This window comes from Rhagoletis pomonella, unplaced genomic scaffold (assembly GCF_013731165.1).
Source record: "Rhagoletis pomonella isolate Grant_MI unplaced genomic scaffold, Rhpom_1.0 Rhpom_scaffold_00002, whole genome shotgun sequence".
NCBI classification, from domain to species: domain Eukaryota; kingdom Metazoa; phylum Arthropoda; class Insecta; order Diptera; family Tephritidae; genus Rhagoletis; species Rhagoletis pomonella.
Window position 1 is genome coordinate 11,618,251 of NW_023458556.1, and position 16,498 is coordinate 11,634,748.

General features: G+C 33.1%; 1 protein-coding gene across 1 annotated transcript in view; it reads left to right on the plus strand.

The window, feature by feature from the left end:
* LOC118733090 (voltage-dependent calcium channel type A subunit alpha-1) overlaps window positions 1–16,498 on the plus strand; it is a gene marked incomplete in the record, with an annotated part of 130,634 nt that overhangs the window by 40,032 nt on the left and 74,104 nt on the right. Inside the window, 3 exon segments of the mRNA XM_036462293.1 lie at window positions 7,505–7,702; window positions 9,562–10,075; window positions 16,068–16,403. Coding sequence (XP_036318186.1) covers window positions 7,505–7,702; window positions 9,562–10,075; window positions 16,068–16,403 — 1,048 coding nt within the window.

Below are 16,498 nucleotides of genomic sequence, written 5' to 3' on the forward strand. Positions count from 1 at the left end.
AAAAAAATAACAACAAAAAAATTATACTTGTAAACCATTGTTTATATAAACAAAAAATCAATATGTGAACACTTGTTTCAGTCACTGTAGGTACATATGTACTTCGTATGCACGTTAACATGTGTTATTAGTACTTGAAATTGTTACAAACAAAAAGCGCAACCAAGTCACCAAAAAATCAATTCATTTCGTTGTAAAACAAAAGATAAAATGTTAATTAATTTATACTTCTGTTGTTGTTCCATCTTAAATTACGAAAATGTATCTTTCTTTTGTTTATCTGTATATTTTTCGTCTTTCTTCTCTTGTGTTATTTTGTTGTTGTTGTTGAAACACCGCCTTATACGCACCTATGTGTAATGGTGTGTGCATACATAACGGCACATGACATATTATTTACTGTCGCAACATTTAATAAATGTCAACAGAGGGTGGTGAAAAAGGCGACGAAGGTAAATCTATTGTTTAGTTTTGTTCTTTCATTTAGTTTCAAGTCAATATATATGTAAATGTTTCTAATTGTAAAATATTTATTATGTCAAATTCCTAATACGTTTCGAACTACATACATACTTATGTACTTAAAAACAATTTCTTTTCCGATTTGTAAAAAAAAAAATGCTTTACTTTAAAAACGCCTTAACTGCTATAATCTTTTAAAGTTAGCTAAAGGTCCTTTCTAACTTAGATGAAATTATTTTTTTATATATGAACAAGTACATACATACTAAGAAGGAGTAAAACTAACTGTAGATATCTGGTTTATAGTTCGCCTAGTCAGATTTGAAGCCAGTTCGTTTTAATATTTCATACGTTTTTAATTTAATCATTCCAATTTAATAGTAATCAGTTTTATTAATGCATTTCATTAAACCTACATACTAATACTTAAAGATCGGTCCATATACAAAGAGTACTTATTTCCAATACAAAGAAACAAATTTTAAAAGCATAATACGCTGTATTCAAATGTCCGATGGGTCCTAGACTCAAGTTCCTAAAGTGTTAGGCAACTTTTAGACAACTTCTCAGAGTGCACTGTGATGACTCGGTAAATGTTTCAGGACAAATACTAGCCGCACCATAGCTTATCAGTGAAATTATAATTGACAGAAAAATATGTTGGGCTATATCTAATTTCAAGCCCTATAAGTGGCCAGGACTAGATGGCTGCTTAAATCCCGGTTACATATCCGTGATGTGGAAAAGGTTAATATAGTTTTCATACCGAAAGCAGGTTGAACCTAGGCCCATAAGCCTCTCCTCTTTCCTATTTAAGACTCTGGCAAGACTTCTAGAGACGAATGCATATAAGATAATCGATTAACCCAGCAGCTTTACCTAATGTGCAGCATGCTTAAAGCGAGTATATATCTACGGATACAGTTATCCACTCAGTTTCGAAAATTGAACGATCACTCAAAATATCGCATGCTATTACCTCTGCTCTGACGGGATCTGCGAGTAGATTAAGCACTGGTTGGGCCCTTCCACCAATGGCTCACCAGTAGAGTGGTGAGCTCAGAACTTGGAGGGACACACGACTTGCAGGTCTGTCTGGAAGGGCTCTCCACAGGTTAGTGTTCTCTTTCCACTCTACTATAGATAGTAGCGGTGAAAAAACTATAGCGGCGCATGAGGGTGGACGGATATGAGGTTATTGCATAGGCCGATGATGAGGTTCGGTACTCCTTCAGGGGAAATTCTCCAAAACCCTGGGCGATCTCATGGGGACTGCTCTTGCTTTGTTAGTTACTTGGACAAAAAACTGTGGTCTTGAAAGACTGTGGTCTAGCTAAAACTAGTTAGTCCTTTTTACCAGAAGATACAAAGTATTGGCCCTTATACCCACAAAACACGATGATTCAAGCCCGAAATTCAAACGCTCTGCAAAGTATCTAGGAGTAATTCCTGGCCGTTAGCTGCCCTGGAACAACAATGCAACGGGACGTATTAAAATACTACAACAGCCCTCTTCACTTGTAAAATAGCGAATGGTTCACGGGTTTCTCACGTAGGGTAGTCACTGGCCATTGTGTGTCCGATTTTACTCTACGAAGCCTTAGGCTGGCGGCCTACCCTCATTAAGTTGACAAAATTTAAACAACTCTACATGGTACAAAGGAGGGCAGGGCAGTGCATAGGTGGAGCTGAGTGCTCCTCACCTACTGAGCTCTGTAAAAAGCAGAGAGTGTGCAGTATATTAACACAATCCTTTTTTAAGGACTGGATAAGGTCAAATATGAATGCGTGGGAAATTCGTTTGAACTTTAAACCACACTTTCAGCGACGTTTTTTTGGTACTTATAAAGTAAGGTTGTTTGTTGTTCTAAAATTTTGTATTGGACCGGTTTGAGGACGAGGGAGTTTCACTTAAATAATTCATTCATTCATTAGTTGTCATTTTAAATACTTTTTATTAGTTAAACAAATACATATTTATGTATGCAACTAGTTAAACCTTATATAGTGTATAGTTTTTTTTTTTTACTAAATACAAGTAGATTTATGCCCTTTTAATCGATTTTCAGATTTCTTAAATATATAGCTTTAGGATTTTCACCGGACATATAGCTAATGAATAGTACAATCTAATAGACCAGTCAATCTGGTACCTGAGGACGAACTATTTAGTTCCCCACGGAAGACTATATTGACTGAAATAACGAAAAACTATTTGTTTGTATGAAATTTGTACATACACCCGTACCACCATACATTAGACCGTATCACCTTACACGAAAACAAAAAAAGTTCGACGTACATACACCGCTGAGTCAAAAGTACTTTTTCCAGATAAATATTTTTGACATGTGGGTGGTAGGTTGTGGTGGTAGGAACTGAACGAGTTACTTGAGTTCAATGAACTCTGAAAAAAAATTGTTCTCGAGACAAGAACATTGGTATATTCGGCCGCTAATCGATTTTTTGGCCATCATTTTGGAAAGCCTATATCTCCGAAGTTAAGATTTATTTTTTTTTTGTCTGCACTGCTGACTACTAACTCACCAAGAAAAAGGCAATTTGGACAACTCCAATCTTTGTGATACTTGTCCGTAACTTTTCAACTTTTAACTTTTTAGCTTCAAGGCTCTTTTATGATCCGGTTGAGTCGTTTCACCTAGCCATTTGATTGGAATACCGGTGACTCAAAATTTCTTGCTTGATCAGGGTGCCGTATCCCCTAACCCAATTGTCTGAGAACTACAACATTACTACATAACAGCGAGGACGTATGGATGTATTTGTCTCCCAATATGCTCGTAGAAAATGCTCGTGTCTCATCTGGCCATGAGTAGTAGATTTCGGGTCCTTGGTTGCAAAACTCTCCGCGCACTCTGATACCGATTTACGATAACCTACCCCATGGAAACTCTGCTGAATTTTCTCCAGAGTCTTCATGATTTCCAGATGCCAGCCACTAGGGCCATTATGGAGTTCATTGAGAACGTCCGAAATATTTACCCTTGGAGTTACTGTTACGTTGCGGAAGCACTGGCCATCGTCGCTTTTCCGCAAGCTATGAAAGCCGCCCAGTATGTCTTTGCGATCGGGCTTTCAACAGCCAATTGCTTTTTAGTTGGCCTCTGCCCATCTCCAGTTCATGCATCAAAAGCTAAATTTTCTACGGTTTTCGGCCAGTGGTCGATCTACCAGTTTATATCAAGAGACATCCATTAGGATTCTAAAACCACCTCTTCAAAATGAAATTAAGAAAATACCATTATTTCTGAATGCGGTCGAATATGGGTTAAGAGCCGACTGTAAATATCGAAGATATGAAGAAAAAAGTAAAAAGGCGACCCCTGCGATCGGCCAAAAACAAATATATATATTTTTTCAATACTTAAGACTCATGGTTGTACGGCGATCTTTTTTTCTGGACGGTCTAGTGTACTTACGGATATACATATTAGGGTGGTCAAAGTTTTTTTATATTGAATAATTTCCTTCTGATATTTCTAATATCTATATATACCAACTTTCAGGGCCGTTTGCACCATGTCTAGTTAAACCTAACTGGAGGTACATCCTTCAGTTAAGCACGTTAACTGCTTTATCGATCACATGTTATATGATGGGTGTCGATAACGTCGATAAAGATGTTTAACTGGGAGTTAGAATTAACGAGACATGGTGCAAACGGCCCTCAATGTTCAACTGTAACCAATACAGGGTGCTCAATAACCTTGAGCAACTGAATCCTTTTGAAACTGAAAAAATATTGGTGATTTCTTTAAAAAGCTACTGCTGCCAAGACAACTGCCGCTTGCAATATTTTTTCAGCTAAATTAAACTTGAAATGTTTTCAGTTTGCTTAAAAAAAATATATATTATCATACGCCAAGTAACTATACGTTTTACCAACAACAATTGATTACGCGAAAGTGATTAGTCGAAGCGTGGTGCTTCACACGATCGTTAGTTATATTGGTAGCGATGTATATATTTAATAAATTTAAAATATTGGCTATCAAATTAGGAGAATGAGGGACATTGCATTTTTCTTATAAACGTAACTATCTGATCAAGACGGCATGTCGTTTAACCTTTTGGGGAATTATGCAAAGGTACAACTAAAAAGTTTACCAAAATAATGTTGCATTCAACACTTCCCACAACCTACCCAAAAATTTTGTTTCGGGCGTGTTCCGTGTTTTTGTTTTTATTTTTGTTTGTAGCTCGGTGCTATTGTAGCACTTTAAGATGCGTTTATCTACTTATGTCTTTTTTGTGTCAACTATTTCTTACGAATTGGTTACATATGTATGTATGTACCTATAAACTTGAGTAACTGTTATGGCTGTTGGTGGCTTCACCAAATATATGTTCCTATTTTCATGTCTCTATGTGTTTTCACCTGCAAATAAAAACATTACATACTTCTACTATAATGTATAATAGATTTGTGCACCGTTAGCAAGTGCAGTGTCTCCTTAATTCACATACATTTGTATGTACATATCTACATTTGTATGTATTCATGTACTTTTTTCGCTCATAATGTAATAAAAAAGTGTGTTTACTCGTTGTTTCTTAGAGTTTTTTCTTTTTAATTATACTCGCTCTCTTATTTCTGTTATTTACTTGTTTCTTTTCCTTTTCACTTTATTCTTAATTCGATAATGAACAATAATTTGATATATGATTAATGCTGAAAATATATATTTTTTTAATTTCATTATTTTCCGCAACAAAAAAAAAAAAAAATAAACAAAAACTAAAAACAAACAAAAATCCATAATATTATTATGATAAAACGATGTGTAAGTAAAATGAATATGGAATTTATTTTCTTCACACGATTCAATACTAAAATTCCTCAGATTTTTTATAACTCACCTCTCACGTAAACAAATAATTTACCTATATGCAAACACCCAATTCCATCTATTGCAAATTTATAATATTTTCGAAATCATACTGCCAGAATAATATCCATTTCACTTCAATAAATCATGAGATAATCCATTTTCCAACTATCATACAATGTATGTAAATAAGTTAAGCGCGGAGAGGGATTATTAAACAAGAATTTAGCAGAATAGTATTTTATTAAAAAAAAGCCAGGAATTTTTTAGTATATTTTTAACAATCGCTTACATATATGTATGAATTTATGCACAAATGGATTCATGGAAAAGTATCATATTTTGAAAATAGTTTACATTCTGACTTCATATCTGTTGCAATCTCTGAAAAAATAAGTCCACGAGTGTTCGCAAATTTCTTCGTATTTATAAAAGGACGTTCTGAAATTAAAAAAAAAGTTAAAAATCTTTAAAATGAATATTTTATTTGATATTTTTAGAGAAGAAAAATATTTTCATAGCGAAAAATCTATTCTATGTATAAACGCTGAAGATTCTTTCTTTAAGCATAAAAAAATTAATTCACTTTCAAAGTACCTGCAAGGTTAGTTTTCGTTTTCTCTTGGAACAACGCTGTATAAATGCGCTGGTCTTTATTTAACCCTTAAGTAGGCGTCTTGAGTGACATCAAAAAAACTTTCACTTCAAGCTCTGATTAAAAAATAAAATGTTACATTCGCGAAAAATTGTATGTTAGTGGTCGCATGGGGTCAGCACTCAATAAAATAGCGACGCACGTGTAAGCGCCGATGTTCTGGCCGGGACTAAATTGGGTATCCCGCGCGGACTCCAATAATTTTTTGTTTAATTTGAAATGGTCTTCATCCCATGCGCCTAATTAAGGGTTAAAAATAAATAATTCTTGTACTGCCACAAGCACAAATATAATATAATTATTTCGATTCTAATTTAATTTCACTTTTACTTAATCAGTTTTTTAAATTCTACTATTTTTCGCCAAAATAAAAAAAAAACTCGTATGCGCTAACATTTGAAATCAAACTGAAATATAGCCTTTAAATACTATTTAGCAGCTTTTATTGTACGCCATATACCGCTTTACAACCTAGCTTGGAAACGATATGCATACATACACACACACACATACACCCACATTAACTAAGGCGTTAATTGCACAACGAACTTAGAAAAGAATGTTCTGAGTCTCAAACTTGAATCGAAAATTTAAATACTCATCACAAAATCATTAACATTTTAAAGGAAAACTAAGAAAAATAAACCTTACAGTAGTGGTGGCCAGATCTGTGGTCGTGGTCCGCAAATTTTTTCGACAGTGATGACGAGGAAGGGGTTCTACTTTGCACTAATCTATATAAAATCTATAAAAGTATGGGAAAGCTCTGCTCACGCGTTTTTTAATGCTGATAACTTCACACTGAAAGTGTAAATATTTGTACCGATGAAGGGAGCTTAAGCTTGAAATTTAGTAGAGCTTAAGCCTACTTTTTAAATATCAAAGGCTCATCAAAATTTTTTCGAGTTTTTGAATTGTTGCATCGCCTAAAAGCCGATAGAGTACTAAGCAATGTACACTTTTCGAAACTATAAACTTCAGAGATCATTAAGGACTCTAAGAGATTTTCAAATAAAAGCAAACATTTATTTCCTATGAAATCAAAAATATTGATTCAGTCAGCTAGTATTTTCCACCTTAGAAAAATTACTGCTCCACTTTTATCTATTCTAACTAGAACACAATTGATGAAACTAAAAAAAAAAAATTCTACCATTTTCTTAACGTTCATGGTTAGTTCACTTCATAGTTCATAAACAATGTGCACTTAAAATAAACATTTTAATGCCAGTAGCTCATTATTCTGTGTATGCATTGCTATTTACAAATATAAAACATAAATACATGCATTTAAAATACAAATGCATTGTATTTATGTTTAACATTTTCTTGCTGTATCTACGAAACATTATATACGCTCCTTCCTAATACAATTTTCAAAACATGCTCGCACATTACTTACCTACACACATACATACATATCGAAATAATTACCTAGAGAATTCTACCCCTTTTTTGTATACTTAGTAAACATTGTTTTAAATTTTACTAATTCGCGTCGCTTTATTTTATTCTGCTATTATAATTTTAACTATAGGATACCTAAAATCACGCCCGAAACCACAAGGCAGCTGTACGGGCTTTTGGCGTGCCGAGAAACGTTTTCGCTTCTGGATAAGGCACACGGTGAAAACGCAATGGTTCTATTGGTTCGTCATCGTACTCGTATTCCTGAACACTATGTGTGTCGCTGTAGAGCACTATGGTCAACCAAAATTTTTAACGCAATTTTTATGTAAGTATAATAGGTAGAGTATTTTAAAATGCCATGGTCAGTGGATATTGGAAGTCGATAAATCGACAAAACATCGATATATCTATAAAATTTTAATAAATCAATAAAATACCGTTTAATAAAAGAAATACCTATAAATCGGCAAAATATGGACGAATCGATAAATCTATAAAATATCGATAATAATTTCGATTAATATGAATATAACTATAAATTAAATGTATTGATATCACTATCGATAAATTTGGCTACATTCACTAATACCGATAAGTATTTTATTACTCAAACCATATGTTCCTTTACTAAGCCTCATAAGCATTTAATACAATCATAGTAGTGATGTACTGAGTCGATACTTTTATGTATTGATCGATATTCGGTACCGATTTAAAAACTATCCAATACAGTTGAGAAGACTCGCCTATCAAAAGCCGAATGTAGGACCAGGAGGGTCGATCCATCACCATAATGCAGAGAAACTCTCACTTGTTTGAAGCAAACAATTTCTAGAAAACAACTACATACTGAGAAAAGAGATCTCCTTTACATCTACACGATAAAAAAATTCAATTGTTCTCACAACACACCGCTGCCAAATCCTGGGAGGCGGTGCAGAAGCAAAAAAAATTTTCCCAGTTTCATCCTTTGCAAGATAGAAAGCCTGATTATGGCAACTAAACTTAACGGAACGTAGAGCTTAGAAAATCAAAATGAAACAGATTTCGACGTGGCATTAAGTTACGTTTAGTTTCGGCTTTTCAGTTATAAGCAACATCCAATTAAGAGAGTTGCCATAATCAGACCAAGAGAGGGCTAATTGAGTTGTCGCCGTTGGGTGTTTGCGCTCCTAGATATATACTATACTTTACTATTCAGAGATCGCGCAAAGTGTTTTCAGTCCCATCTGAGGCCGAGGGTGGGAGTACTATAATTGGTTGAAGACCAAGGAATTCATGGTCTGAGTCCCCTCTACTGAAATTGTCAGTACAACAGTGTCAACAGTAACAATTATTGTTTTCCAACAAAATTTAGCTGAGACTTGCATTTCCGAACTAGTCTGAAAGAAGTTGGAGCTTGGCTTTCAATATCGACACTTAAACTTTTGGTCTTGATGATTCAAAATACCTGGCTTGGAAAACTGAGGTCTTTTTTCAGAGAAAACAGTAATGCTCGTTCCGGTTATCTGCCATATTGACTCCAAATCTGGACTAAGAGCCAATTTTGGAGCCATCAGCAAATATACGAGAAATTGTGTGTCCGGAAAAGGAATTGGGAATAAACTAATAATTAGCCACAGGGAATCTAGATCGCGAAATCTTCACAGCAAAGGTAATAATGGTGCACGATCTGCCAGCAGCAGTTTTCGCCTTTCCTCTCACAATATTTTACCAAAATCTATTTCATTTAAACCTATCCACCTGAAAATATGTAAAGTGATGGTAAATGTAGCAGGGCATTAAGAGCACCGGAAGCTGTTGTAGAGAGGACTCCCGTACAGGGGACGGCGAGTTTTCATTGTACTGTTGCATGCAGAGCCGCCATATCCACGCAGATAACATATATCCAATGAGCCCTCTTGGTGGGAGACCCAATGTTTTGCCAAACACCTGTTTTTTATCAAACTGCCGTCTATTCTTTGGTGGGCCTTTTCTGGACTTAAGGCTTCCCAGAAGGGTTGGCATCAGGAATCACTCTTAGACACTTTACTTCGGAAGGGATTTGTGATGAGAATTACAACCTACAAAATTAAAAATAGCTATTAAATACCTGACGTTTAGTCTTAATCTGCAGTCTTAGCGATATTTTGCATCACATTCCATTCAACGATTCTTTTTTCTTATCTTCTCTTCTCATTATAGACTATGCTGAATTTTCGTTTTTGGGTCTATTCATGTCGGAGATGTTTATCAAAATGTATGCGCTCGGACCGCGCACTTACTTCGAATCGTCGTTTAATCGTTTCGATTGTGTCGTCATTAGTGGTTCGATATTCGAAGTTATATGGTCTGAGGTGAAGGGAGGCTCATTCGGTCTATCCGTATTGAGAGCGCTACGTTTACTACGTATCTTCAAAGTGACCAAATATTGGTCGTCACTGCGAAATCTTGTGATTTCGTTGTTGAACTCGATGAGATCCATCATTTCACTATTGTTCCTGCTCTTCTTGTTCATTCTAATATTTGCACTACTTGGCATGCAATTGTTTGGCGGGCAATTTAGTTTTAAAAGCGGTACCCCCGAAACAAATTTCAACACATTCCCCATAGCCTTACTTACAGTATTTCAAATTCTAACCGGTGAAGATTGGAATGAAGTCATGTATCAGGGTATTAAATCACAAGGTGGCGCTAAGAAAGGAATGATTTATTCTGTGTAAGTTTTTATACTACAGAAAACTACATACATACATATGTACCTACTCGTACATATTCAGCTATTGTAATCGATTTGTTTTTTTTTTTGTTCTCAAACTTCAAACTTAACCCTAAACTGCTAGATGGTTAAAAATAAAACTCAAAGCCTAGAAATCACCTTTGCATACATTTATTCATATTTGTATATGTATTGATATTAATTTGCATTTTAACACAGGCCGTCTATATATACATTGATTTTGAGCTTTCCAATTAACTTCTAACTAATCAATTTCCACAATAAATCTTTAAACTAATTTATCTTAAATCCAATCTGAATGTCCTATTTGTAAAGTGTAATATAATTCAAGAAAAAAATTTACAGCTTTCAAACTACTAATATATCTATATATAAACTGCATAAGCTCAGCAAAATATTTATATAATATGTATAATAAAAGGTTTCCACTCTCTTGAGCTTTTGGGCCAAATAGGCGCACTTAATATTGTTTTTCAATTTATTTAATTGTTCTTCGAGCCCGTAGGTGCCACATTCCTTTTAGCTAAAGTTTTTAGGCACACACACACACATACACACATACACTTATATCCACACGCATGTATTCACTAATACTTCATTGCATATCTATTTAACTAAACGATTGTAAGGAAGTGTTAGTCAATACGCAATGAAATCATATTTTTCAATACGGTGGGATATCGAGCTTTCAAAATTATTATTGCTTCGCAAAACGAAAATGAAATGAAATATTTAATAATTGAATACATATAACAATAATAATATCCGAATCAAGCTCAGGTAAAATCTTTACTATATTAATAGATACAAATTCATATCTCCAGCACAGAGCGAAATGTAAGCTCTTAAAAAGTACTTATTAAGACCATACTAAGTACATGTTTTACATATATGAATTCGTAAATGCATCTGTGTTGTTAGCACCCGTTTAACGTCGCCCGTTATTGAACGTCGAACCATTAATGTGTGCAATCACTGTAAGCTTAATGAAAGCTTTTATGACATATGTAATATTTATTTACATATCGTATTGGATTTTCGAAAGTTTGTGCATCACGGTAAAGCATATGCAGTGCTACTGTGTATGTAGGAGCTTTCGGAAATTCACTTCTCAAAAAAATTTAATATTTTCATATTATTACGAATAAGGCTTTTATTACTAATCTAAAAAAAATACATATTTCATAACTAAAATGATTTCACTCATTTAAACACTTATTGGTATTCTAAATTGTTTAAAACAACTTTTTTTGTAAGTGGCTATGTAAATATATTTGCAAAACTAAATAATATACATAGTGAAGTGGTTCGTATTTGCGCGCCAATATATAAGATAATGCGTCGCATGCATTTTGAAAATAGATAAGTGATGTCATTTGTCATGCGCCTCATTTGTTCTTCGTAGTTTGTAATGGTCTCTTTATTGTTCGCCATTTATTATTTGTAATAATTTGACCTATTTTTGGTAAGCTACTTATCATTTGCATTTTTTTTTTTAATATTTGTCATTTGTTATTTTCATTTGCCATCTGTCATCTGTCATTTATTATTTGACATTTGTCATCTGTCATTTATTATTTGACGTTTTTTGATGCTCATTTTTCCCAAATTATTGGTCATTTTAAAATTATCATTTGTCACTTTTTGTCACTTGTCATGGTGAATTTTTCATTAACGGTTTGCCATTTGCCATTTGTCATTTATTATTTTTTATTTTTCATTTTTGTCATTTGTAATTAAAATTTTTCATTCGGCATTTGCCATATAACATTTTTATTATTTACTTATACATAAAACGCTGAATGACATAACCTACTTGATTTCTGATCGCGCAAATACGAACCATATACAAATTTTTATACTCCTGCTTGCATGCAAAAAATATTTATTTACATTCCTATTTACCAACTAAAATTAATATGCAATCGTAACCATAAACAATTTATAGTTTCTTTATGAAAAACATAATTTTTTTTTTATTACGAAGAGCTTATTGCACTATAAGCTTTGAAACTTGCAATTGCTTTTTGATTTTATTTAAAATTATGAGTTTTTAAATTATCAGAGATTCGCCATTTTTTTTTTTGCTATTTTTTTTTAATATTTGCGCACAAAAGAAAAAATATATAAAGTGTACTCGTTTCTAAAAAAAATTTTAATTCAATTAATGACTTACTACAGTGTGCTAGAAAAGTCAGCTTTCAAATATTTTCTGAAATTTGCTTAATCTACTATTTAAGTAAAAAATCTACTAAGAATTTATATAAATGTATAATATCGCTAAATTTTTTGCTTTTTGAAATATAAAGTAATTTATGTTAACAGAGCTATGTCCATTATAAAAAAAAATGAAGTGTAAATTTTAAGTTTATTTTGAGCTTGTATTAGCATTTAGAAGTAGCAAGCAGGCTTCTGGAAAAATCCTACTAAAATTATGTGCCCCTAATGCTGTGAGCTATGCAAGACGCTGAATGGGACTGCAAATGAGATGCCTGGAAAACTTAATGCTAAAAAAAAGGTATGAAATATTTAAGAAATATAAACTCTTTATTTTAAACCAGTGCCGTTTTTTTGCAGATGAGCATCTTAAAAATAATAACTGGGCCAACTGAAATAATAGTTTATAAGATTTCCATAAATAACAATAAGTAACCTAATAGGCTCATGAAATACATTGGCTTACTATGTTTATATTAAACCAAAGTAACCAAAATAGAAATATATTTTTTAGTTGATTGTAAGAAATATTAGTAATTAATCACCGTTAAATTAAATCTTAAAATATGTTCACAAAATTTTTAAGGTAATCCGGTCCGTCCTCAGTAGTGAGCTGGAAATTGATAAGGAAAGCAGCTACATTTAGTAAAATTTTTACTACCTTATTTTAATTCTAATGCTGAGTTTCCAATAAACCGTAAATAACAAAGGCTCTGATGATGAAGTTGGATATTAATCCACTTCATCCGTCATGTTAAAAGTAATAGTCATTAAGTTTGTTTTGAGCTGGATGTTTTTACATGGCACGCATTTGTCGCCATTTCAATGCCCAGTGAAACCTCGGCATAAATCTGGGTAGATCAATATACAGTATTTTTAGTAAAAACTTAAATTGAGTACACTTACAAATATTTTGTATTAATTTATTTATTACAATTACTATTACTTACACTAATATATAAAATTGAACATTTGGAAATCCATTTCTAAAAATAAAACAATACTTGCATTAGGAAAAAATATAAAAAAATTTAAGTAAACACTGTGTTAAATTTAATTTTTGAACGTAATTTTCTTATATAGTTTAACCATAGAAATAGCTTAAGTGAGTAAAAAAAAATTTTACAAATTTTTTAACTTTATTTTTGAACGTAATTTTACTGACATAGTTCAATCATAGAAATAGCTTAAGTGGGTAGAGAAAAATTTAATTCTTGATCTTAATTTAAAAAGACATTCTAATTATTGATCAAACCGTGCATAGCTAGTGCGCGCGTGGCTCTTATAAAGTAACCCGTAAAATAACTATTAACTGCTACTCTTCAATACAGTGAAAGCTCTCATAAACGGACGCTTTAATAAGCGGACTTCTACTTTCCGATAAACGGACGCGGACACTGAAAAATGTCCACTTATGAAAAAATGTTCCATAAGTGGAGGCGAAGCTCTAACAAGCGGTCAATTTTATGTTTTTTTTCAGTCAGATGTGGACTCTCGCGCTTATGCATATGTACAGTATTGGCCAATACAATAGCACTCCCATCCAAGTGATATTATTTCCCACTCATGTTTATTTATTTATTTTTAGGAATTTGCAATTAAAATAAAGTTCATTCTCTAAAAAACCCATATATACCCAAGTTTTAAACTTTGTAAAAGACTACAAAAAAATTCAACAAATTTTCATCTAAGTTTTAATTTTTTTTCTCAGAAGTGTTAAAATTTTTTTGACTACGCAGTTTTATAGCCCAATTTTATTCTAACAACGTGCAGGTTTCAAGTGGCTAAACATCACCGTTGATTTTTTAGAATCTTTTCCGCCGAATGTGTTGCGGGTTTCTTCCATATAAAAATAAATTGTATTTATTCGTTATATGGAAACAAACGCGATAAAAAAGGTTCTAAATTCTTCGGTAATTCTACTTAGGTTTTTGGCCTTAATTAAAAAAAAAAATAGGTTGGTACCAGCTAGTTGTAGAGGCGGCACCTTATACTCGTACCGTCTAGTAAAGCAACTAGCTCAGATTTAGCTTGGTGGCCTCTACGCGCCATTTTTTTTTTTTAACTTTTGATTTGGCTTGCCTATGGGGGAACTTATCCTGAATCAGTACTAGAACATCGTCCGCTTTAGCAATTACTTTTTGCTGCATTCTCCTCCATATCTTAGCATCGGTACTATAATGAAGAGTAGCACAGAAAAAACTTAGACTCGAAAAATAAGAGCCACCCTAATGCACATATTAAAATACTTGCTTGAAAGCTTACTTTTCTTAGCTACAACTATTGAAAGTCAAACAAAAATGGTTAATACTTTTTTTCGTTGAATAATTGAAAATAATTTTAATACGCTATAACACAAAACATTACTGGTTAAATTTTTTCATAAATTCAAACTGTTTCTGTAACATTTTTTGCAAGAAGCCTTAATCAATAATTCTTAATAGCAATGATTTAATATTTGAAACACTCACCGTAAAATACTTAAAATCAAGAAAACTTTTGAGCAAGTAAACCATCTATAATTTCACCAGAGTGTCCTGCTTAACTTAAAGCAAAAAATGAAAAAAACCATCTATTGCACTCTATGGGAAATTTATGTAAATAGATGAGGGATTTTAATCGAGTTCAAGCGAAAGCCCAACGTAAACTTTGCACTTGTGTATGTAAACGTTTTAATTTTCATTACGTTTTTTTTTATGATTTGCCTATATTTGTGTAAGCAGCTAAAGGTTAAAAAAAAAGTTTGACACAATTTTGCTGGGGCTGTGAATATTTGCATACCAATAATTTTTAAATAATTTTTGTTTTGCTTGTAACCGGCTTGCTCGGCCACAACTTATGCTTAAGTACATTTTAATGCACCAAAATATTGTTGTAAAATTAATTAAAGCAATCGCAAATGTAGGAATAAGCGATTCAATAAGAACAACGATTTATTATGTTGAACAGGAGTTTTTGGCGCGTTTAACGCTAACGAACAAAGGAGAGTATTCAATGTCATACATGTAGTTAAGTGTGTATGGACAATCATAAAACATATACATATATGTATGTACATGTTTATGTTGGCACAGCAGTGAAACTGACATAAAGTAGGCAAGCAAGGAAGCCAGCAGAGTCGCTTAATATTTTTTTTTTGGCTTTCAAATGGCCAGAAAAAGATAAAAGCTGCGCCTACCTTGCTTGAACTACGGACAATTTTGAGTAGGATGAATACTTCTGCTTTTCAACTGCTGTGCCAATAAAATATTAAATTTTTGTTCGAAACATTTTAAGTTTTATTGCCACTCATTGCTTCAACTATATTACATGCATCTCTTCATTGAACACATACGAACTTTTCATTCAATTAATATTAAGTACCTTCACTTAAGCATACATACACATAACTACTTAATACTTTGTAAATAACTTAACTTTAATCAGTATATATTTACATAACTAGATACTTATACGTATGTTTTCATACTAAGATAAATTATTTCAATTCGCCTTCCTTTCTCTTTGTGTATTCGCACAACTAAATACTATATTTAATTGAACTTCAAGTTGTCGCTTACTAGCATAGTACCAAAAGTCTCCCTCTCTCTCTCTCTCTTATTAACCCCATTTATGTACTATACTTCAACATTCAACATTACTGTCCTCCACGTTTACTAACTGAATATTTGTACGAAAATTTATTTGGAAATTGGTGAAATCACTTAACACTCTCAATGTTATATGTATATATGTTCTTTCTGAATCGCTACAGATACTTTATCGTTTTGGTACTCTTCGGTAATTACACACTGTTGAACGTATTCTTGGCTATCGCTGTCGATAATTTAGCGAATGCCCAAGAATTAACAGCTGCCGAAGAGGAGCAAGTCGAGGAAGATAAGGAGAAGCAATTGCAGGAGCTTGAAAAGGAAATGGAAGCACTTCAAGCCGATGGTGTTCACGTGGAGAACGGTGATGGTGTAACGGCGCCGAATAAGGCGAAAAGTAAAAAGAAAGAGGAGGAAAAGAAGGAGGAGGAAGAAGTGACGGAGGGTCCAAAACCAATGTTACCATACTCATCTATGTTTATACTATCACCGACGAACCCGTAAATACAAGTTTTTGGTTAAATGTTTGTGTGTGTGTTTATACATATGTGTAGGTGGGTGGGAGTGAATGTGTGTGCGTGAGTGTATGTTAAAT